At 39.3% G+C, this 24,895-nt stretch overlaps 2 protein-coding genes and 3 non-coding genes across 5 annotated transcripts; 3 read left to right on the forward strand and 2 right to left on the reverse strand.

The window, feature by feature from the left end:
• Window positions 1-89: 89 nt before the first annotated feature.
• LOC140951309 (telomerase Cajal body protein 1-like) lies at window positions 90-8,668 on the reverse strand. Its single transcript, XM_073400562.1, has 11 exons — window positions 7,962-8,668; window positions 7,232-7,336; window positions 6,453-6,564; window positions 5,761-5,849; window positions 4,992-5,082; window positions 4,492-4,624; window positions 3,930-4,022; window positions 3,333-3,451; window positions 2,264-2,367; window positions 1,389-1,541; window positions 90-1,086 (listed from the first exon to the last, which is right to left on the reverse strand). Exons 1-11 carry the CDS (start codon window positions 8,570-8,572, stop codon window positions 933-935), a joined length of 1,764 nt encoding a protein of 587 aa, XP_073256663.1. The 5' UTR covers window positions 8,573-8,668; the 3' UTR covers window positions 90-932.
• Window positions 8,669-8,706: 38 nt separating this feature from the next.
• Window positions 8,707-17,169, forward strand: LOC140951305 (F-box/LRR-repeat protein 18-like). Its single transcript, XM_073400557.1, has 8 exons — window positions 8,707-8,867; window positions 9,154-10,108; window positions 10,568-11,028; window positions 12,257-12,363; window positions 13,093-13,255; window positions 14,321-14,462; window positions 15,271-15,353; window positions 16,905-17,169. Exons 1-8 carry the CDS (start codon window positions 8,707-8,709, stop codon window positions 17,062-17,064), a joined length of 2,232 nt encoding a protein of 743 aa, XP_073256658.1. The 3' UTR covers window positions 17,065-17,169.
• Window positions 17,170-17,533: 364 nt separating this feature from the next.
• On the forward strand, window positions 17,534-17,605 carry Trnad-guc (transfer RNA aspartic acid (anticodon GUC)). Its single transcript has one exon. It is a non-coding gene; the product is annotated as a tRNA-Asp (tRNA).
• A 628-nt stretch (window positions 17,606-18,233) lies between these two features.
• Trnav-cac (transfer RNA valine (anticodon CAC)) lies at window positions 18,234-18,306 on the reverse strand. Its single transcript has one exon. It is a non-coding gene; the product is annotated as a tRNA-Val (tRNA).
• A 3,191-nt stretch (window positions 18,307-21,497) lies between these two features.
• Trnae-cuc (transfer RNA glutamic acid (anticodon CUC)) lies at window positions 21,498-21,569 on the forward strand. Its single transcript has one exon. It is a non-coding gene; the product is annotated as a tRNA-Glu (tRNA).
• The last annotated feature ends 3,326 nt before the right edge of the window (window positions 21,570-24,895 follow it).

Here is a 24,895-nt window from a genome sequence, read left to right on the forward strand (position 1 = left end):
TTAGTGTCAACCTGCTGTAGTTTTTTCTTGGGCTTGTCTTAAAGGTTGCACCATTGTCACGGCGAACTCAATATCATTCGGCATTTAGTTTGCCACGTAAGAACACACCTTCTTAGAAGCAGGTTGTGCTAGTAGTTCCAGAGAAACAATCACGCAGTTGAGTATGTCCAACTTGAAGGATTAAAACTGCGTGCGACATCCATGCTTCAGTTCAAATCTTTGTGATCGGTAAGGTACATGAAGTAGTACAAGCGTTTCAAATTCGAAAGCTAAAGCTCCAAGAGAGTCTTTCGTGATGTGCCCAATACCTTGCCGGTTTGCATTGCGTGCCCAGTGCTTCGCTTGGGTACACATTCCCAAATCACTTCTACGCATTTGCAGCCACGGACAGCTGTTTCGGCCTTATTCTGGTTCGTTAACGGTTAGCCCAGAGTAAGAACACGCGGTCTGCCTTTATCACCATTCCTGCCCTCCCCACTTGCTCTTTCTAGGGAAGGATCCATCCTTGTTTTCCGTGGCGCCTAAGGGACGCAGGAGACATCCATATCGACTTCTGTGTTAAATGGAATAAATTCGTTCTTTGTCTCGATTAACGTCTGCTGTAGAATAATGAACAGCGATGGAAGCGAAAATAAAGTTAATCTTTTTAAAACAATGTTTATATTTGCTTTTTTCACCGCGAATTTGAAGATTCGTGGGTTAAAACCTAACTACCTAGCAATGTGGCAACTATTAATATATAATGATCCACCCAACGTTGGCATCATGGTACACTTCGTTCGTTATTTTATTGAGCAGCCCTGCCCTCGTTCCTTTGTCTTTCATTTCTTGTCGCATTACTGTCGTCAAACTCGGCCCCAGCGTGTTTCCCTTAGAAAAAGTGAAAAGCCCTGGGAACTAGCTGGTACTGTTGCCAACCTCTGCCCCAAGCCTCACGCAGCTGTCCATATTCTTAGTGAATTATCCACTTGTATCCCAGTATCTTGATCCATTGCGTTGACGTGATCCTCATCACTGTCCGAACCAGGCTCTGCAAACTGCCGCTGGCCAGAGGTTGTCGCCAGCAGGGGAAGACTGGGATGGAAACTGAAGAAAAAAATTCCACAAAAATCCTTAAAGTCTTTCCTTTCACAACAGTAACGGAAAACCTGAAACTTGCATTCAGTTTTGCTGACAAAAGAAGCAATTTGTTGCAAACTTACAGCTGGAAGTAGGCGCATCTAAACCTACTTCTCAACTTATGGTCCTGTCCAAAAAATGATAAAAAAGGAGACAGCGAAGCCTCTACGACAGCGTATTTTAATTAAGCTTATGAAGTCCTTTGATTTCACAGTAATAAATCGGCATTTTTTTGCTCATCCGTTAGGCTTGTAAGCAACAGTACTCACCTGACACCATTCACAAAGTCTCCATGGGCCACAAACTGCATGACGGGTTGAAGTGTTGCTTCTGTTGTTGTTTCACTGGTTAATGGTGGACTTGTTGAATCCCAGATAGAAACAGTACCGTCGGCGTTACCAGATATGATGTATTGTCCAGACCTGCGTCGAGGAGGTGGAAGGGAAGTGCATTATTTCTGAAAAGCGACTCAGTGTCCAGATTAAAGCTAGTAAAGCTGGATTTAAGTCTGTGGGTAAGCCATCAGGCGTGTTGACAGGTCAGAACATCGTAGCTTGCGTAGCAAGCGTTTCCGCGCGAGTTCGTCGACAAAGTTGGACAAGAGCGAAGCAGAGGGGGGGAGGGAGGGGAGAAAGAGAGTTTCCTCTTCTCCCCTCCCACTTCTTCCACTTTTTTGTGTAATAACTCCATCAGAAACGTTTGGTACGCAGGCTAAGAACATCATGGTGTTCTGAATTTTGCTTACATTGACACACTAGAAAAACAGAATGTCAAAAGACAAAGAGACATTTAAATGGTGGAGGTCATTGGATAAGTGGAAAAAGTTAATTATAAGAGATCATGGAAAAGAAAGGGATTTTCTTTTTTTCTAATGACTGACAATGGTGAAGCGTGCATGTCTCAAAAAAAGTTTTCTTTTTTTCACTAAAAAGACGTGAATCGCATCACACCTTATTGAGACAAATACAATCAGAAATTGAAGGATAGTATAATTTGCTAGTACCAAGCGGCTAAGAAGAGGGAGCTACAACCGAAACGAATAACAAATGGTGATTTCACTTTGGCCAAAGTGAAATCAAAGCAAACTAATTTTTTAAGCGTCTAACTCAATAAGTATTCTATATTGCCTTAATCGGACAGTTACCTGTCTATATCGAAGTAGACTCTCTGATTGGTATCCACCGAACGATTCATGCAGTACAGAACTGTGCCAGGATTACGAACATCCCAGCATATGATTTCATCATCCTATCCGACACAATGAAGGCGCAAGTTAGTAAACATGTTACTGTATAACGTGAAACAATTTTTAGGGTACTAACCATTTTACGCGTACAGTGCAAAGGAATGTAGATTACATTCAATTGATTATTTGAGTTGGGCTGGCCCAATTTGCCGGTGCGTTTCCGAGATCTCAGCTAAACTAAACCAGAAGCTTCTGACGAAACTAAATAAAGTAAACTAAACCTTCGTTAGCCAGCACGGCAACTTGACAAACCGACCCGGCCCGGCAGACCGGGCCAGCCCGGATCATCCAGTATGTAAAGCACAAACAATATCTAACTGCACTCCGTAAGCCAAGTCTGCGGTAGGCATTACTAATCACGGATTGCACACTCGAAAGTGAAAGTAAGAAAACGTAAACATACAGAGCATAAATAAACCATTTTTGAATGAGGTCGAGTGTGATATGAAGAAGTGTGCAGATCGAGGACGCTGTAACGCCCTCCGCCGTGTAATACTTCTGCGTAATCAAGCTATGATTTCTAGTCATGTCCATAAACTTTTTCGCCAATTACTTACGTTTCGCATTGCCAAAAGAGCCAAGCTCCCACTTTACGTAGCATCAAAGAAAACGTTCTTTGAAAGCTTTTGGAAGGTAACATTCAGGTAAGGTAACATTTTAAAAGTTTATAACCCCAAAGTAAAACTACTGGTACAACAGCATAACATCTAAGAGCACAACAGGAAAGTGTTAAGCAGCGCTTTTAATTTTCACCTGGAACGAAAACTTTGTCCCCTTTTTAAACTTTGGATTAGAGGGCTAGCAGACCCTCGAGATTGCCGCACAAGCAAGCTTGTTACGCGCGAGATCACCCCGCGCTTTTACCTCACTCGCTCAAGTGTAGTTTGCTAACCCGTGGACAATCCTGCAACACTGGTCTCAGTCTAACTTTGGGTGCAATGTTATTTGAAGTTCTTTAACTCAATACCTTTCTGCCACCGCTGTACAGTTTCGTGCCATCAGGAGAGAACATGACATGCGTTACCCCACCCTGCTGTCCTTGGAGCAAAAATATCAGCTGGCCATCCGATTCTGAGTACACACCAACTAAAAAGGAAAAAATGTATTTATCAAAAAGTTTTAGATGTACAGTTGAGCTTTATATTTAGGATAGCTAAATTTTCGTACTCAGATCAGCGGCAATAGCCTAATAAGACTATTGTTTTTCGTACAACGCAGTTGAGTTTATGGGCATTTTGCCAGTTTAGGCGTTGATTTAAACTTGGAAACTTGCCGGCCACTCTACCAACAAAATTCTTGGAGGAGGAGGACTGCACCACCTAAAAAAAACTGACCAACAAATGGAATCTCCTACTAAGGCAGAGGTGGAAGTTTGTTCACTGGTGTAAACATTCCATGCGACAGAGTGGTAAGGGTGGGTGCTGATAAGAGAATGTTAACGCTAAAGCAGATCAAGTTTTAAGCTTCGTCTCCCAGTATAAAGTTTCTCTTCAGGTTAAACACACAAATGTTGTACTGTGGTTGAGTGCTTTTCTTGCGGCAACGTTTTTCTGGCGATTGATACCTGATTTAGAATAGGAGCCCAGAGCATACATTCCGGAGTTGTCAGGACTAAACGCAATGCTTGAGATGATTCCAGTTTGGCCTTCCTTTTTTACTGAAACAACAAAGAAAAGAAACGTGTGATAGTATGTTTCCTAGAAATTCCTGAAAATGTGTGGTGCTCGTGAAATTCCTCAAGTGAAAATGTGGTAGCTAAAATTGGTTTTCAGGTTAAAAAGAAATTCCGTTTTTCTCCTAAGAGTAATTACGGCTGAGAAGCAGGAAATTCTGAATCGAACTAGGCTGAACACTGGTTTAACCTGCGAATGGATTTTAACTGCAACATAAACTAACAGAACAGTTCTGGTTGACTCTTTCACAGGACAAATGCCCCATGACCTTATTTTACTACAGTTAGTAGTACACTTAACAAAATCCTTCAGTCTGTCATTTTCCTGTGCAGGTTAGGGTGGAGAAGGTTTCGTTCTCGCTCCTTTCTCATTTTTCCACTTTTTTTCCTCCGCTCACCAATTTGCACCACTCTCCACTATCTGAATGCCTGGAAAAGGCGAAAATAAACATACCAGTGGTTGGTCTCTCTTGGAAGTCTCGTCCTGGTCTAGCTGTGTCAAATATTCTAACCATCTTGTTGAAACCAGCATAGATGCAACTGCCATCAAGATTAAACGACAAACAGTTCGCAGCAACTAATTCATCCTGGAGGGATCAAAATTTTCAAAAATCGTGGGCTGGATTTACAAATTTATTAATAAAAATTCCGCTTAACAAAAAAAATTAGTGAAAAATCATAACTATAAAGCGATGGATTTTGCCAATTCAGACCGGGCTTTAACAAAAGACCTACAGGTTACAGCCAACTTTCGCCTCGTAGACACCCTACTAAAAAGGACAGTAGCTAAATCCCAGGCAAATATAACTTGCAGACATTTGAGTGAAATAAACTCTGGCTATAAGGGACTCTCGCTAATGAGGATACTAACTTGGGTCCTTACAGTGTCTTCTATATACATAATTTTAAATCACGGCAGATAACATCATTACAAAAAATTGATGGAGAATTTACCAAGTGATTGTAAGTTCTGTAAGTGCATCTTATTGAACCAGTGAAAGCATCCCACATGTGAATTGGATGGTCACGACTGCTGCTCAACAAACTACAGAAATACAAAGGAATGGAATGTTCACTAACACCTGTAGGTAAAAAGGTAAAGGCAAAGGCGTTCACAAGCCAAAGCCCCAAACAGCTGAAGCTTATCGCTGTTTATTTAGCATGAGGCATTGCTACTCCCCCCTGGATGGGATGCTAGTCTGTTGCAGGGTTGTCCCCAGCAGTATGTCACCAGCACCCATTTATACACCTGGGTGAAGAGAGACAAAGTGGAGTAAAGTTTCTTGTCTAAGGAAACAATGTCACAGGCAAGGCTTGAACCCTGGACCTGTAGGGCGGGAAAAGCGGGAGTATGAGGTGTTAACGCCCTGGCCACACACACCTCCACACTAGCACCTGTAACAATATCATTAATCATGTTTGAGAGAATATATAGAACATGTCTCCACTAATTTATGTATCATGTTTACGACTGTTTAGCCTTGTTGACGTTTAGGCAATTTGGGGGCTGAGCAAGCTAGATTTTGACCAACCTGAATATTATGATACAACGTGGTATTATCTTGGTCATCTCCAAAAATATTACCACCTGATATTACCAGGTTGCAATGTGGGGTTTAGCTTATGATAGGGATGCCTGCAACTGAGGCTGTAACACTGCATGCGAGTGAATTAAGAACACATTGTATTGGGACAGGGTGAGGTAAATGATATAAATGCTCACCAACATGTGTCTGGGTCAAGTGATGACATAAACGGATACCAACAATAATCGTAGACAGTCTCGCCCTCAGGCATCTGCAATACAGATACCTGTTGCAAGAGATATAAAAATGTTTATGTTTACATTTATGTTCAAAATGTTTTAGGTTAAGTTTTATATATTGACTAAAAGACCTGGATATTACAGAAAAAAACAGGACAGTCAAATAATCATAAAGAAATGTAAATCTTCAATGTTTTTGACTAGCCCTCTCATTGTCCACAGGTCAAGTGACCAGTATGTCATTCTTATGACCTCTGCACTGTCAATACGAATCAGATAACTTTTAAGGATGTACTATCAGTTTGGAGAAATTTTAAGGAGTAGTATTTTATAGAGATTAAAAGAATTGTCAAAAGGGAATGATCGTTTTTGGAAGCTGGTAAAGATTATAAGTCCTAGGTCAGTTTGTTGTTATAACCTTGAAGCAGATATCATGAACAGTCAACAGAGTAATTTGGTGTAATGCTATTCTGTTCCATTTTGCAGAGGTAGAAAGCTTCATAAAGCAATGTACACGACAATAAACTTAATACATTTACACTTATTGCATACAGCCTACCCCTCACATTTGAGGATTATTGATAATACAGCACATAAGCATGCCGTGGTGACATAAGCTACCTTTGGTGTGAATCAAACTATATACATACCATTTCTGATAGTCCATGCACAGCTGTCCCATTATACAACTCTACAGGCAGGTTAAATATTCTCAACACATTGTCATCACTGTTTGTCAGTACACATGAACCATCAGGTGACCTAAATTGTGTAAACAAACAAAAGGGAAAGACTGGGTAAGGAGACTGTAAAATTGTAGAATGTGAAGATGGATGAAATGGGGACGCTTTGCAAAGAGTAGGCAGTATGTATGTTATAGGTCAGAATTCAATTCAGGTTAGAATTTTCCAATGTTGTCTGATTCTTAATTTCCTTTGTCTTGTAACTCTAATTCATGAATAGTTAGGGCAGGGAGACAGTAAATTGAAAGGAACTGAAATTGAGAATGAACCTAAAAATCATAAAATGTTACTGTAACCTGAATTAAATTTGATCAATAACATGTATATGTTACTGGTCAAATTTGATTTTGGGTTAAAATTTTTTAACCCAGGTTAATTCTCAGTGTCCTTTGTCTTCTAACCCTAGAAGACAAAAGACACTGAGAATTACAAGAGCAAAAAAAGCAATAAGCCTAACCGTTTGCAGGTGTCATTACCAAGGCAGCACTTTCCTCTCAGTTATTTAAAGACCCAGAGTGTTGGTCCGGCTAGAGATTAAACCTACGACCTCCCGCTCAGAAGACTGGTACTCTCCCAAATGAGCTAACCAGGTAGCCTTTAACCCATTTTCCCTCCCACCACCCTCCCCACCCTTCTCTGTGCCCCCCTCTTTTTTCCCACCCATAATATATGAGTTTATTACCTACCATTTGCAGCCCTTTAGAAAGTTTGACGCTGATGATTCAAAATCTTGCCAAGCTCCTGTCACTTGCTCGGGTGAGGCAGTAAAGTTGTATCTAACTGTGGAAACCCTGTAATACGAAAAAAAAAAATCAGTACCAAGAAATCTTCATGAGTAGTAGTTAGTTAGTTAGTTTGTTATTTTGGCTCTGTCTATTCACAGAGAGATGTAGCCTTTTGTCTGTTTATTTCAATCTGTACGGTCTTTCGCCAATCTATTCTCAGTCAATCATGCATCCTTTTCGACAATGTCATGATGCCAGCATCTCAAACCTTATACCCTCCAAAAGAAACCATTCAGTAACCCTCAGAGGTTGTCTGTTATCTGTAGTGCAGTGACATGCCCAGCCCACTTCCCTTTAATTGATGCAATTTGTCTGACAATGTTCTTTACTTTCGTAGTGCATTATTTGTGCTGTGTTTGTAGTATCTCCTGTTCATTGCCCTTTGTACAGATTTCAGCTTGTTCCTCCACACACACTGCTCAAACTCCAGTTCTCACAGCCTTAGGTTAGTGTTAAACAAACTTTGGACACAATCTTAAAATTATGTTAAGTGTGAACAGGCCCTCTTGTGGAGTATATAATAATGGAAAAATCTAGAAAGCATGAGCAGACAAGGGACTACTCAAAGAGCCTGTTTACATGCTAAAACTTAATGTCATGCCACTAATAAATAATACAAAATAAACCATACGATTGGTTGCTGTATTCCTCTGTTTCCATTGGTGTATCTTTTTCAAGTTTATCTTCATTTGTTCTTTTCTCACAGTTATCAACAGTGATTGAGTCAATAACTTCTTTGTTTTCACTACATGAAGTATCCTGCTCAACCACATCAGTTAGTTGCTGATTATTCACTTCACTATCTTTTTCTTGTTGCAGTTGAGTCCTTAACTGATTGGGTTTTCCTAAGTCAATTGTTTTCGCATTTTCCTCAAGAAGATCGCGGTTTACAATTTCAGGGCATCCTCGAACTTGTATTCGCTTATCTTCAACAAGTTTGTCATCACTTGATCTTTCCTTGTGATCTGGGTCTCTTGAATCACACATTTCTTCATTTCGAACAACTTCCTGCCCAATAATATTAAGAATTGCCTGATCGTTTTTCAAACTCTCCTCAAGCTGAATTCCCTTGTGTTCAAAACTTAAAGGTTCTTTCTGAGTGCACGCTATCGCAGTTTGGGAAGTGGATGGTTCTGTAGCAACATCTGTGGCCATGCCAAAACTTGGCGGGTAATTTGATTTACCTTGAACGTTTCCTACATTATCCTGTTCAGATGAACCTGTATTAATTTCATCAGACATCGTTAATGCAATCACCACAGAACTATCTTGCCCGCTTCTAAGAGACACTAAAACAAATCATCCCTTTGGAAAGAGATGTCCGCCATGTTTACCGTGGGAAGCTGGAACTGAACGGATGTTGAAGAATTTTTGTGATGGAATTACATGAAGCATTTGTTTTATCATCCAAGATGGAGTCGCTCCCCAAAGAAGTTCTGTTTATGATATTTGAAAAGCTGCACCCTTTTGAGCTAGTTCACTTGTCAAGAGTAAACAGACGATGGTATGAAATCGTGCTTCATCCTAGGCTTCACAGGTTTTTAAAAAATTATTGCGTTTTTATGAAGGATGTTATTTTAGTTAACTAAACGTAAGATTACCCGGGGGTTGGTCTGGAGAAGGAGAACTATTGATACTTTTTTTGAGGCTAGAAATTAGAAAATATAAATGAAGGGATTTTTTGGAAGGGGGGGTGGGGAGTATCCTAGCCAAGTATAATACTGAACGGCAAAATTCCAACTGTAAAACTATTTGGTTAATTAAGCTTTTTATTCTAACATTATTAAATTGTTAATAATGAATGGTCTTATTTACTTTCTCAGATGCATTGATTTTCATCGTAAACATGATTTATCATCTCTGGTGATCTGCAGTTATATCAGCAAGTTCAAACATTCTCTTGAGGAGGTGAATTTGCTGGAGTGTTACTGGTTGAAAGGTGCCCTTCTTTCTAATGCCTTACAGAAGTGCAGAAAATTGACTTCTCTCAATGTCTTGGGTTGTGATATTACAAAGAAAACCATCTGTTCTGTTTTGAAACTGAACAATAATCTCAAAAGACTGGAATGGTCTGTCAGTTGCTTTGATCTTAACTTTAATGATATCGTTGGCTCAAACAGGAATGACCTTTTAAAAAAAGTGTTAATATCATTCTGCAGTGAACTTTCAGGTGCTTTCTCAGGATTGGATAGCCTTACAGTTCGTTTTCCATTGTTTCATGGGTCATCCAAGTTTTCCTTTCGTTGGATCATTAAGTTTGGAGTGCCATTGATTTGCAGCGAGCTTGGCTTAAAAAAGTTTACCGTTGAGTGGGTGGATGAAGTAGGAAAATTTATTCACTTTTTTAAAATCTCCGTTGAGGGAAGCAGATTCCAGTTCCAAAAGAATGACTTGGCTAAAATAAGTGATCGCAGTATTCTGGATGGCTTTAATGGTCTGCCTTTGCTTGATTTGCATGAGATGACCTGCAATGCGATTAAGACCTTGCTAGAAAAGGAAGCTTTGTCTACATTTCTTTTACCTTATGATCATTCTGACAAGAAATATACTTCTTTTGAAAGACTTGAGACAAAACCCTGTTTAGTCAACTTGGATGTGCCCTTGCAATTTCTGGATGCTACAAGTTTGAAATCACCAGCTTTCAGTGAGCATGCTCTACGATATCTAAACCTTGCAAGAATAAGGAGCATTGACGGCCATTTACTGCAAGTAATAGCATCTTCATCACCAAACTTAGAAATTCTTAATTTACAGGATTGTACTGGCTGTCTTGAACCGGTAAGTATCATAGTCTTGAAATATGAACCTACATTCTTTCATGTAAATACGTGTATGTATGATTGTGTTAATCATCCTTGGTGACCTTGAGATATGAAGTCCTTTAGAAGATGAAGTCGTTTTGACCAGCCCTAAATTTTTTTTTGTTGAGCAGGATTAATAAGTAATTGATCACACTTTTAGTTAATTAATTTCTTCTTTTTTTCCCACAAGCAATTTTGCCCTAACAGTAATATTATAATTATTGAAGGCAAATTTGTTTGTGGGCGAAAGCCCTAATTCTTTAGGCAAACTCTCTTTTAATATTCCTTAGAGTGTCCAAAGTCAAAATTTAATGAATTTCATTTTGTAAAAAAATAATGCTGAAAAATAAATTATACCATTTGAATGGACATCTCTTTAAAAAGGGTGCTTTTTGTGTAATTAATGTGAAATGGCTTTTTTTGTTGTTCTTTCAAGCTTCATGGATTAGAGTCATTAGCAGAATTTTGCCCAAAGTTGGCCCAGTTAAACCTAAATGGAGTACATGACCACACGTTTTTAGAAAAACCAAGCACTGTTATGGAGATCATTGCAAAGTTCAATAATCTAATGTCCCTCAGCCTCTGTGCCTGTGGGCTTGGAACACCCAGTAAAAACAAAAGCTCCAATAACAGTTCTAAATGGATGGGTCATTGTGGGACAAGTAGCGGTTCAAGTTCACATGATAGCAGTTTTCAAGGTGCATTTGCAGTATGTGACGATAGAACTCAATGGAACAAGTTAAATGCTGAAGAGTCATTTTATTGCCTGACAAAATCATGCAGTGGAATAACAGAATTTGAGCTCATAAAAGACATCCCAAGAAGCTCGTCTTCATCAGAAACCAGCTCTGCAGGAGATCCTGCTTTTGTAAAGACTTACAAAAAAGAGTATTATCGGTAAGTGCCTGCCCTCTTTCCTCAGACATACTTTCAGGCAGTTTTTTAATAGGCCTGGGTTAAATGGAGTACTTTACATGTTGGGCCAAACTTAGGATATGCTCACACCATACCAGATAGTTCAAATACTGTTGTGATGAGAAGTTTGATTGCTGCTGATCTTTCATTTGAATTTCTTTCCCTTATCAAGTGCCAGTTACTGTATGTCAGCATCTGTTATAGTATTGGGGTTGGTGAATGGTCAAATCTATGACTTGCCGACTCATTGATTCCCTTGTTTTAAAACTCAAGACATTGCAACCAAACATTTAAAGGGGCTCTGTCATGCTAGCTATTTGCTATATTTTTTACAAGCTAAAATGTGTCTTTGGTATTGAATTCATATTCAAATTTGCATTGAATTTGCATTAAATTCCAACACTCAATTTTGTTCTTTAAGACTATATATAGTTAGGCATTGACATTGGCAACTGTTTCCTGTTATCTGTTGCTATACAACATAGCTTGCCCCTTTAAGAGAAACCTAACTTGCTCAAGATGAGGGGGCCAAACATTTTTGACTCTAAGGCCCGGTTCAGGCACCAAACTTTTCATGAGCGGAGCCTAATTCGAATTAAGGCCGACCCAAATTATTTAGACCGGCTGAATTGATTCAGACACCAATCTTAATTCCAGCCGAACTAAATTCAAAAGCAAAAAATGCTCATTTCGGTCAAATTGCTTACAAAAATAAATATGTTATAATAATTTATGCAGTAGGTCTGGTACATGAAAAGTTCGGTGTCTGAATCAAAGCCGTTCCAAAGTCGCTCCAAAAGCAAAATTCCCGGGTGGGCTAGGCGAAAAGAACGGCTGAGCCGTTCCAAATTGAAACAGGCATTCCTAATTGATTCAGACGCTAAACTTTTGATCTACTTACATGTAATTCAATGTATTAGGTTCGGCTCATGAAAAGTTCGGCGTCTGAACCGGGTACAATACAGAAATAAGCATGAAAAAGTGGAACTTCGGACTCATCAGAGCCACATACTTCTGAGATTCTGAGATCAACTCAAATTTTCTGAGGCCCAAAGCTTCCTTTCTAGGTCAGGTAAAATAAGGTAAGATGGGTAAGGTAAAATTTTATTGGGGCACAATATCTCCTTTTGATAATTGAAAAGTACATACTACATTGTAGGTTACAATTTCATCCCCAAGACACATATTCATGCTTTTCATTCTCACTCAGGCCTAGCACAAATCAACATCAAGCAAGGTGTTATTCAATGAGACACTCATACAGCACTTTGATGGCAATTACAAATTGGAGAAATTTAAAGAGGCTTACACTTTCAGGTTTGTATAAAAAATGCGTTATTAAAAATGTTCTAGCCTCCATCTTTTTCTCTTTCCTTTACTTTCCCTTCTCCTCCTTTCCATTAAGTTTTTCTGTTTTGTTTTCACTTTAATATTATTATTTTATGGTACATTTTCCTCTTCTCCTTGTCTTCTTCCCTATTTACTCTTTCTATATCCTTTCTTTGCACTAATTTCTTCCTCCTTTTCATTCTATCCCACATCATCAGTGTTTCACTCTGTCAACTCTCTTCTCAAATTCACTTCCTCACATTCTTCCCCTTGCTTCCTTGTACTCCACTGTGTAAATGTCTTCCCTCCATTTCCTTCTCCAGTTCCCTTTATTCCTTTCTCCTCTTCCCATTCTCTCCTTCCGTTGTTAACATAATTTTACATTCATTTTTTACTCCTTTCCCTCTCTTTTCTTCTCTTTCTTCACCACCCATTTTTCCTGAAGGTCTCATATTTTATTCTCTTTGCATATTTGACCTTTCTTACATCACACCCACTATCCTTTCACTATTCCATACATAGAGCTCTTTGTCTTTTGTCTTCTGCTTCATTCCCTCTTCTAACCGCTTACTTCTCTTCTTTTGTGTTTTGAGCTAGACTGGGGCAAGTATATATTTATTTTTTTTTTTTTGCAAAATGCAGAAAGTTCATAAGTACAATGACTCTGAAGTTTTAAAGTGGTGTCCTTTGTATACAACCTTTTTGTTTCCTCCATAGTGCCTATAGCACAAGGTAACTTTGAGTTTCTTGTTGCTGTGACACAAAACTGTCCCAAGTTGGAGTTCCTATCTCTGGCATCATTGGCTCGTCTTAGTCACTCTGGCAATGTGGTCCTTCTTCAAAAGGCTCTTTCACACTGTCATCAACTCAGAGATTTCAGGTAAGGCTAAACCATTAATGAAGGAAAAAGTTTATGCAGGGTTTTCACATGACACTTTTAGCTGTAAACTCAAGTTCTCATGACTGTGGATTGAAAAATTTGATCTCATGGCGGTTCACACCTGCAGACCAGTTTTGGGTTTTACCTTGCCTAGTCCCTGCACAATGTCTTCCCAGGCCTTCTCAGTCAATGCATTTTGGTGACGTATCCAAGACAAATGGCTGGGAGATGCCTGCAAAACTTGCTCAGACCAGTTGGCCACGTGCAATAATGAGGCCTAGGGACGAAGCAAAGTTTTACCTATTACTGTACAGCCAACTGACCCATATCTGAGAATATTATAATATAATAATGCAAAATGATCCATGGAGAACCAATGCAAGGAAGGAAAAAGTTTATTTAAGTGATTTTACTTTCCTCAAAATAAATTATTTAGGTTGTCCTTATGGGACATGAGAACTTTGGACTTTCATGAGAACTTTGGAAATCTTTGGAACATCTTCAGAGGACTTAAGATATGATGTAGGGTTTCTCTATAAAGGATCTCCCCTGCCACTTCCCCCTCCCTACTCTTCCCCCAGGCCTCTTGAATTGTTTTCTGGCTATCCCTTGCCAGAGCTAGATAGCCTATGTACAGACATCCCCATCCCCTCAGAAAAAAGGGGAGAAGGGGCATCTGTACACAGGCTATTGCCAGAGACCTGGGGTGCCTAATATCTTAATATTTACATAAATTACCGGGTGGAAAACTTGTGCATAAACTTAAAACTAATAAATTTGACATGTTGGGAGAACAACCTGCTACAAAGTACCTCCAACTCGGCTGAATACCCTAAAAGAGTGTACAAATAAATATAGTGCATAATAAATACAGTGCATAATAATTATTTCCTGAAGCTTCCCAAATGGATTGGCACGAATTAATGGATTTTCCAATCAGAATTTACTGCTTTCCAATGTAAATAGTATTATTATTTCTTAGCTATTACACCTTTTTCAGAGGGAAATACCTTCAGGGATTCATTTGTGATTTTCATGACATAACTTTGGTTGTTTGTTTTTCAGACTCGAACAGCCAAACTTCAGCATAACTGAATCATTTATCCTGACCCTCAGTGAGCTGAAATACCTTGAACAGGTTTGCATCATTGCCAGGGAAGGAGCTATAAAAATGTACACACAATCAGTCATTTCTTTGTTTGAGAAGGTATAACAAATTATTGTTCTTCCAGCTGTTGAAATTAACCCATGTTTACAGGTAAAGAGCAATATTTTTTTGAGGGTGTTGTCATTGTGTATTATTGTGCAAATTCAATTGTCTGATTTGGTGCAATGCATGATGCCCAATTTTTTAAAGGTCTGTCAGTCTCTAGTGGGTTATTTTCCAAGAGACTTTAAAAGAATTGACCACAGTTGTTTACACTTTAATATTCATCATTTCATCTCGATCTCAGTTCCCCGGGTATATTACGAACCAGTATGACCAGCTACCAGATGGCTTAGTGGGGCAATTAGTTAGAGAGCTGCACCATTATCTTAGATGATCTTCTTTGCTTTTATATCTTCATTACACAGTTCCAATATATGAATTTCATTTACTCATTTTTTCATGCCATTTAGTGTTCCAAACATTGCTCTGCCTCAGTAGTCGTCTATTAGAAGGTAGACTCTTTAATATGAAAAATTATGATCAATCTTCCATGGGGTTTAGTTGGAAGCTTAGTTAAGTCATGGTTACCAAGGAGATTAGAGAAGGGGGCTCTTGGGGATTCTCAGCACAGCTGATTTTTTGATTCAATTTCTGTTCAGTTTGCCTCTGTTAGTGTGAAAGAATTAATTTTTTCCCTGTTGTTTTAGAACAAGCAATTCCTGAAATTGTTACTTCGGTTCAAAAGTTTGAAATCGCATCCTGCTTTAATTGCTGAGTGTTATGCTTAGGTCCTAAATAATATTCGGAACCTCAATGAATGTCCGATGCTCATTGTCACCTTTTGAAATCTTTCTCGATCTTTCAGTGTTGTAAGCTGATTTATTTTCAAGTGCTCTGTGACATTACACTCAAAGCTAGTAAAGCATTGATGGATTGCTTGGCACGGAGGTAACTACACTAATACTCATTTCTTTCTGATGTAGCATTAGGGAGCTTAAGCGTCCACAACGATAACAACAACGAGAACGTCGTCAAAAAACAATTGTTTTTTCATGAGCAAAACAACAGCTCTGCACGTGCATCACGCTTTTAATATATTTCTTTGATGTTTACCGTTCGACTAAGTGTTCCATTCAGTGCTCCATTCATTCGTGTTGTCAGTGCATGTCACAGAAATGTACTAAAAAGCGTGACGCACGTGCAGAGAAGTTGTTTTGATCATTAAACCTATTTTTTGTTGAAGTGGTCGTCGTAGTTGCTTAAGCTCCCTATTAATGAGCTTAAAGGAGCTGTGTCACGAATTTCAGCAAAATTAGGTATTACAAAATGCCCGTTAAATTAAGAGAAACGTAAAAATAACCGCTTAAAACATTTAAGGAAGGCTAGAATATCACAACAGCTACAACAGATGCCACGGATGGGCAAAATGAAGAAGATTGAAACGGACTGAAATGAGGGTTTTTGAAAACTAGCTAAAACTGTTCAGCCTAACAGTTTTGCAAAGTTGATCTCCGCTGTTTGCAACTTCAAAAATAATGCATAGGAGACAGAGTATTTGTTGGTCTCGAATCTCTGCTTCTGTCATTTACAAGTAATTTCTTTGCTTACTTTGAGTTCCATAGCGATTGAGGGCGAGTAACTGGCAAAATTAAACAAAATGAACTCGACTGCCGTGACACAGCCCCTTTTAGGAAGACGTTTTTGGAAGACACACGTCAACCGGAAGTGAAGCATGTTCCCTTTTAATATCCCCTGACGCTAACAAATTTGTCTTGCTAAGAATCTTTACTCTTCTTGAGACGATTTGCCAGATAAGTTGGGAAAAATCGCAGCCCAAGTATGCAAAACGTCCACTTCCGGTTGACGTACTACGCTAAAAAACGTTTCAGTTTGCTTACCCCGGCTCCCTCTTGTTAGGCTTACGTTCTTTATTTAGGAACTGCAATCACTGCTCTACCTTACTATAAATGTTCAATTTTTGTGTTGTTGAACGTACAGGTTAAAGGTCGTGTTTTTACACATTGTACGTCGGTGCCTCGTATAAGTAGTACTCATTAAAAAGACAAACCTAAGGCCGCCGGTGTGCTGTTTCCAACTGTGCTCTGTTTTTATGGGCTTTTTTCACACAGGATGGAACTGAAGAAGTCGAAACAAGGATTTGAGAATAAATCTCGGTAGCTCACGCAGAGAACGTCGCGCAATAACCCACTGTGTTAATCCTTGTTCGTAAACAATAAGAGTCAATGTGAATGGTCGCGTAGTTTTCCCAGAATCGCCGAGTTTAGGTGACAATTTACTAGGGATTACCGTCCATATAAGGGAAACCCCTTCGGTAATCTTCGTAACGTTTCGGAAATCTTTGGATATGATCGGGTCCTCTTTGCAAAATTCGGGCACTCCAAGGATAAGAATCTCACCCTTTTCACTAACACAAAGTTACATGTAAGTGTCTTCCTGAAATGTTTTCAAATGTATCTATGACGTGTGTTCTCTCGGCAGATTTGCTGCCTCACGCCCAGGATTGGTGGTATCTGTTGTTCCTTACTGCCGTAATCAGGATGCTGTGGAACTTTATCCGACTGTTGTGAAGTCTGTGCCAGTTGTGCATCTAAGAGAACTGTTTCTCTTTGGTTCTACAGTTGCAACTGAAGCTAACTGATAGCTCCTAGTAACGAACTAGCCTGCGTAACGGTCGTTACTGTTTCCTTAGGCTGCATAGATGGCGCTTTATGAGACAAGTGAGACCAAAGTGGCATTTCGCGCGAATCGCGAGGCGAGGAAATCCGCGCTTGTCTCGCAATTCGCGCGAAATTGCTTGGCTTATAAAGCGCCAGTTATTCAGGCTGCCGTTTCCTCTAGGCCAAGCGGGGGAAGCACAAAAGACGCGCGAGGCAAAAAGGACCAAAATGGCGTAAAGGAAACGGAAACGACTACTACGCAGGCTAGTTAGGAACTGGAAGAAGTTAAAGTGTAAAAAGCTGTCTTAGTAGTTTTCACATCAGTGAACAGATACCTTTCAGGTATAGTTCTGCAGACAGCAGAGACAGTAATCAATTTATCAGTGTTAAAAAAAAAGGAATAAAAGTGGGCATTAAAGATGTCATTCATGCCCTGGTGTTGTCATCGAGTCCTCGGTAGTATAGTGGTGAGTATCCCCGCCTGTCACGCGGGAGACCGGGGTTCGATTCCCCGCCGGGGAGATTTTTTTTTTTTCGTTTCGAAATTTCATTCGGCGTTTCGGCGTTTCTTATCAAGAATGGAAACCGTTTAGTGTGGATTTGGTTTTAACGTTATAATACGGACTAGTTTAAAAGAAATTCTGAGTAGTATGCGCAAAACGATGCTATATGGATCTGCTATATGTCACGTTGCTTTTTTGGTCAACAGCATATGAGTGCGACGTTGGTTGCAATTTTGCTAAAAAGCTTATAAGAGACAATAAGGCAATCTTGGAAAATGTCCACAGTACGCAGTATAAAAAACTCCTGTACGCTAAGGTCAAGGAATGACCTTTGAAACGGCACTGTATATCAGTACCAAATAGTGCTAACGACGCCAAAACTGTTCTCACTTATGACAGACAAATTGGAAGTCGTTGAAAGATCACAAAAGCCATGCTTTGATGTCAAAAAAACTAGGATCCAAGTAAACCTTTAATATAGAACTACGGCAAGATCTCGAGACAAGTTCACTGAAACTATTGTTCTTTCCATAGGAAAACAGCAAAAGAGCATATCGAACGGTTATTTATATTTGTTGCTGACTGTGGCAAAACATCTTCGTCTTACGCAAAAAAAAAGGACATTTAAAAAAAGGAAGTGAGAATGCTGTTTCCGGCCAGAATTGAACTGGCGACCTTCCGCGTGTGAGGCGGACGTGATAACCACTACACTACGGAAACCACGTTGATAGCATGTGCTGAATCAATCGTGGACCTTTGTAATGAGAACGCAAAATACTAACATATATGAAAGGCGTATGGGATCCTTGAGTGAATGGATGCTTGCCATAGCACGCAGACTATTAATTTCTTACCGTTATTCTTGTACCGTGAGATTATTTTGGATAAGTAAAGAAATGAGAGGAAAGGAAATGATCAGAACAAATGAAAGAATAGACCTTTTTAGCTTGTAAATGGTTTTGTTTTCCCATTTCAGCCCTCCCTTTTCAGGGGAAGAAAGTTAATAAGCCCCCCGCCCTTTTACCCCCCCCCCCCTTCCCCCACCCGCTACCCTCCTTCTTATTTTCCTTCACTAATAACTAATTATATACCAGCGGCGGCGGAGCGAAAGAAAAAGCTGGGGGGAGGGGGGGCTTTCACTTTACTTGAAGAAGTTTAACATTAAGCGACGGAAAGTTCCAACTACTTAATTTGCTTACTACTTAAGCGCTAATAATAACTCTGGTCCACCCGCCATCTTCGATGTTTTGTTGTCGTTTGCGATCCTATGCTAATTTAGTACACCACGGCGTATGGTACCGGGGCCTTTTCAGTTTTATATATTGCGTCATGATCTTACCTCGCCGCAACACTTTACTAAGATGGATTCATTTTTAACACTATCGCTTTCCCCCTTTAAATCTTTTTAAATTGCTTTTATGCTTCCTCACAATACAAAATTTTCGCAGGAAAATGACGTGCGATAGCTGACTCACATACTGCAAATGAATCCACCCCAACTGTACCCGTTTTCAGGTTTTTTTTGATAGTCATTAGGTGGGTTATAAATAGCTGGGTGTCTAAGTAAAAATTACGCCCGTCACTTTTAATATGTAGTATGTATTATGAGGTCAGTAGAAGTTTCCAGAGCATCGATGCGATCTAGGCAAATAATAAAATGCGATTTATAGCTAAAGAAAGATAAAATATTGTCTTAGCAATTATTCAAACTGATGTCATTTACTTCTTTAAAGAGCCCGACGCACTTTTAAACGGCGGATCATTTCTCTAGCGAGACAACGAAGGGACTGCGGACTGTGGACTACAGACTACGGACTGTAGTTAATTGGCCAAATTGAACGAGACTTCAAGATTTCGGACTAGCATAAAACGCGGACTAAAGCTTTCTTAAGTCTTTTCTCTACGTCACTGCTACGTCCCTCTTACACCGTCTTTGCTTAACTGTCTCCGAAGGCATTTTCAGAGCGGGCGGTAGGTGTATTCTAAGAAACGATAGGTTTATTTGGAAGATAACTTCAAAACTGCCTCGAAACTGAGTGGCTCCAAAAGCGAACTGAGACAGTAATAACAGAAAACACAATTCTGACAATTACAAGGTATGTCATCAGGTTATTTTGTTCGAGTCAAATTGAACAAAATTTAGAATATATTAAATTTTATTTATGCGTATTCCGCACACAATTTAGTCTTACGAGCTTGTGTGGCACCCGGCCCTAAGTTCCTTGCTTCGTATTTTGGACTCAGGAAATTCGTGTTACATTTCTAATAAAATAGAGGACATGAAGCTAAAAAAGTACCGACCAAGACTGTTTATAACCGAATTATATTTTATTACTTGTCCAAGATGTCCGCCACGAATTATTGCATATTTTAACTTCCTCAAGCCTGTTTTTTCTTTCTTTCTTTTCCGTTTCTTTTGTTTAAATAAATAAAACACGGTCCGTAGTCTGTGTTGTATACCCATTCGTAGTATGTAGATCCAGTCTGAAGTCCGAAGTCCACAGTTCGCAATAATGGCCTGGAAGCAAGCTCCTGTTTAGTCGCGAGAAGCCAAGAATAGAGAGCTTGCTCTGGGGGGTGTTGCTCGCAGGTTACAGTTCGTCGTCGATATTTTACACACTGACATGATGATGCCGATCGGCTTGACGGAAAGCTCCATTACCCTTTGTGTCCGTTGTCATACCTCTCACTCTCATTGATTTTAAAAGAGGACGCAATATGTCAGATATGTTTCAGTTTTTTAAAGAAAACTTGTTACACTGTAAACGTTTTCGTGTCACGGAAGCCAGCTGCGTTACAGCGCGAAGAACAAGTTATGACTGAACTACTTTTCGTGTCTAGGAAAGTTGAAAAACATCCCTAAATTCCCTAGCTTTGAGGTTTGTTGTACCTGCTCTGTCGGCAATCTTTCATTCGTCAAGGCCTTCTGCCAGAAAAAAAAAAAAAGAAAAATGTCAGAATTTTCGTTTGGTTGCCTCGATGCGCTTGGACAAACAAGGAAACAACAAGGAAAATCGACTGTAAATGCGCGAATTTTATGAGAGGAACTACTTCTGTCTCTTCAACTACTGTCTCAACGATTGGAAAACTGAAACTACTTTTTTTAAATATTTCATTTTTCTCTGTAACATCAGACAAAAACATTGACTTTGACCCTTATCGTATTTCACCTTTTCAGTTTCGATGCAAAGTCCACTTTTATCGCAAATTAGTCAGTTGGCTTTTATACAAAGAGCACAATATCACGTGGAAAACACGTGCGGAGCGATTTTAAATAACCCAGCAGCTGGATTTTAAATGAAGCTTTGTCATTTTTAAACTGCATTTGTTTGGACGAAGTATTGAAAAGTAAACAACAGAATAGTTTTAACAGATCTTATTATGAATTCCCCTCTTAAATTTCACTTTATTTCGCCGTCAGTTAAAGCGGTCCAGGTTCTGTACTGAGGTGAGAGTTTGCCATTCGGCAGTCACGTTTCGTCCGTGACTGATATTTCATCGCTCTGACAGTTTTGTGTTTCGTCCTGAGAGTTGAAATAACGATTGTTAGGTATGACGTGAAACACATATGCCGCTATATTTTTTGCTTGCTTGAATTAAAGATTTACCGAACGCTTCGGAACGGTTTGAAGGAGTATTTCCATTGATTTGATGCCGTCTTATCGCGTATCGCGATCTGTCCAACAGATGCTGGGAAAACAAGAAGAGTCAAAGAAAGGACGTTAAAAGAAATAAACAGAGAGCAGATTCAGAAGGGGAAAACGCCGTGAGTATTCTTTAGCATTGTTGAATATTGTTCAGTTTTAATTGATTCATGTTATTGTGAGAAGAAATGTCGATTTGACACGTGCTCTTTGGCCATCGTGTTACGTAATTTAAATATGTATATTTCACTCCTCATTATTATCGTTTCCCATATGGTCTAGTGGTTAGGATCCGGCGCTCTCACCGCCGTGGCCCGGGTTCGATTCCCGGTGTGGGAAGATGAATCTTTTTCCTGCTTGTTTTTTTATTTTTTATTTTTTTACCGTATTACTGTATTCTTATTAACTTCAACATTCAACCTTTTTAATTTTTTTTTACATCGTGTCAATATATTTTTTTATAAATATATACTGTTTGCATGAGATTTGTATCGGACTGTCGATCATGCTGTTCTAGACAAAAAGTGGACAAAATGCCTTAGAAAATCATTGTTGTGATTAGCAAAGTTAAATCTCTTATAATCGTATAATAGAAAGGCATCAGCATGGACGATGAGTTGAAAATCATAGTGGACGAGTTAAAATAGGCTAAATTACCCTAGCTCCAGAGCTCCGTTCTCGAAATACTTAGAAATTAGGAAAGAAAAAGAAAAAAAAGGAAACCTCTGGTATCCAGGGTAGAGTAAAGTTGGTAGTTGTATACCATTTACAAATAGTTTCCGGAAAATCCGATGGAAGAGTAAATGGAACACGACTTTACGACCCTTTGGATCGTTCCAACTAGTTTCAGTCCTTCACGGCCGATCCTCCTTTGTCGAAGGAAACTGATTCGAATTTACCAGTCCTGAATTTTGAGCATATTTGTCCAAAACGTGGACTGACCTGTTTGTCGATATGTACACACAGGTAGCCCAAGCTCGAGATATGAGCATCGGCGAGCATCGGCATTGTTACGTAACATTCAAAATACAAGGATTTGTATGGGAAAAAACCTATTGTTTCTCTAACCTACGAAAATGAAAGGATTTCAATAAAAAAACAGGTTACCTTACTTAAAATGTGTGTTACAACCCTCCTGTGTGGTCCACGGGCCGATTTATGGCCGTTTTATTGGTTTTTGTGGTAAACCTCTATACAGAGAGAAAACCGTTCACATAAAAACCCATAAAACGGCCATAAATCTGCCCGTGGACCCCACAGGAGAGACGTAACACACATTTTAAGTAAGGTAAGCTGTTTTTTATTGAAATCCTTTCATTTTCGTAGGTTAGAGAAACGATAGGTTTTTTTCCCATACAAATCCTTATATTTTGAATGTTACGCAACAATGCCTATGCTCGCCGATGCTCATATTTCGAGCTTGGGCTACCCGTGACGTTCATGGTAAACAACCGATGATTATCAAGGTAGTAGACAACAGAGCTAGCGTCGGACAGAGACAAAAATATGAGCATCACGCGATAAACACGCAAACCCATGACATCCACTTGCACGTATACCACATTAATAATGACATCAGCCGCAATGGCATGCATTCCCCAAAATGCTGATGAAGAAGTTTAGTTTAAAGGGGCTGTGTCACGGCAGTCCAGTTCATTTTGTTTAATTTTGCCAATTACTCGCCCTAAACCGCTATGGAACTTAAAGTAAGCAAAAAATTACATGTAAATGACAAAATCAGAGACCCGAGACAAACAAATATGTCTCCTGAGCATTATTGTTGAAGTTGCAAGCAGCAGCAATCAACTTTGAAAAACTGTTAGGCTGAACAGTTTTCAAAAATCCTAATTTCAATCCGTTTCAATCTTCTTCAGTTTTGCCCATCCGTGACATTTGTTGTTTCTGTTATGTTATTTTAACCTTCCTTTAACGTTTTAAGCGGTTATTTTTATGTTTCTCTTAATTTAATGAGCACTTTGTAATTTCCTAATTTGGCTGAATTTCGTGACATTGAAATGAAGAAGGTGTAAAAATGTACACACGTCGCTCGCAAATGATAAAGTAAAGAGAAACAATGAAAAAAAGTGAGGTAAAGGAGTTAGGTTTTGAGCCACCTGGCGTTCGGAGTAAAATGTTGTTGTGCCCGAGGGTCTTTCTTGGCGGCTCGAAGCGGGAGCGACGAAACCGAGAGGGATTTTTTGCAAGCGGCGAATCCCCCAGGGATTTCAATTTGACTTGCTCTAAATCTTCACGCGGCTCCGCCGCCGAAAAAACTACAGGAATCGCCTGCTAATCCCGCCAGCTACGCAGGCTAAGTAAAATGTTTCAGTCTTTTTCCCTCGCATACAGACGTGAGGGATTATGGAAGTAAAAGACGTCTAACAGAAGGCTAGCACATGACCAGACTAATCGTTGTCCCGGGAAGGGTTTGCGATTGGCTTAGTTTGGATTTTATCTCCGGGAATTAATTTGTGCGATTCCAAGCAAGTGCATTCAAGATTATTATATAACCCTGTTAGATGAAGACGTCGTTGTAAGTACCTCTGTATTGCTCTTACAAAGGGTCTGTTCATCTTGCCTGTGAGCTGCGAGAGAACGTGCGAGCGAGGGCCCCTCGCACTCGCGTCTTCTTTCGCGTGTCTTCTCGTGACTCTCCCTAAATGGAGAGCTTGCTCGCAGGGTAAAGTTCATCCTAACAACCGACTTAAACGCTGTGTAAGGAGAGATTTCCCATGTATTCTTTATTTGCCTCGAATTAATATCAAGCTTTTAAATATTCCCCTTGAAGTTGTTTTAGCCGTAATTTACATTGAATTTACATTGTTCTTCTTTTAAATTATACACATTTCACTTCAATGTTGACTTTTTTAAAGAATAATTAGTTTCTGAATAATTATACAGCTTAGTCACTGAACACTGGTCACTGAAAAGGTGGGTCTAGGTCTTTCGCCTGTTCAAATACCAGCCGTTCGTAGTTTTTATTTTGTAATTTTAAGGAATCCTGAACAAAGGAAACTTGAATTCTTTTGCACAGCTTTACTGCCGAATCCTTGTAGTTTCCAAAATTCATTTCATTGACTGACATTTAATTTTGAGTCATTTAGTTTAGCATATAAACTTTCAAGCTGAATTCATCCAGATTTGTTTTCAGTTTTCAGCTGATTTTATTCAGCCTTCTTTCCATTTGTTTTGTAATGTTATAAGATCGGTTAGTATAAATAGAGCAGTGTTATCGTATCCCTGTTTTTTGATTTACATTGCGGATTTTCATGGATGATTTACACTTTAAATTGGATCAGGGGCACCCAACGTCAATTTTCGGAAAATATCTGTTCGGAAGACGATTTGAGATCTAGAATTTTTGGAACATTTGTTCTAAAATTTATTTCTAGCCTGCCTCTCCTAGGATTTTCGAACATCTAAAACTGTATAATTCAGTGCCCATTTTTAACGGATTTTTATCCTAAAAAGGTCACCCAGAATTTTCGGGAGCCTTTTTTTCTGGCTGAAATTTTCGAAAAGGTAAGTTTTGATCTCTATAATTTTCGGATCACTAGACTCCGAACAGATGAAAAATTTTTAGGGGATAAAAATATGCCTATAATACGTTTAACAATGCCATGTTTAAGTGGTTTTGAACTATATTCTCGTTAGGTACCCCTGTT

The sequence above is a fragment of the Porites lutea genome, chromosome 10, assembly GCF_958299795.1.
Source record: "Porites lutea chromosome 10, jaPorLute2.1, whole genome shotgun sequence".
NCBI classification, from domain to species: Eukaryota; Metazoa; Cnidaria; class Anthozoa; order Scleractinia; family Poritidae; genus Porites; species Porites lutea.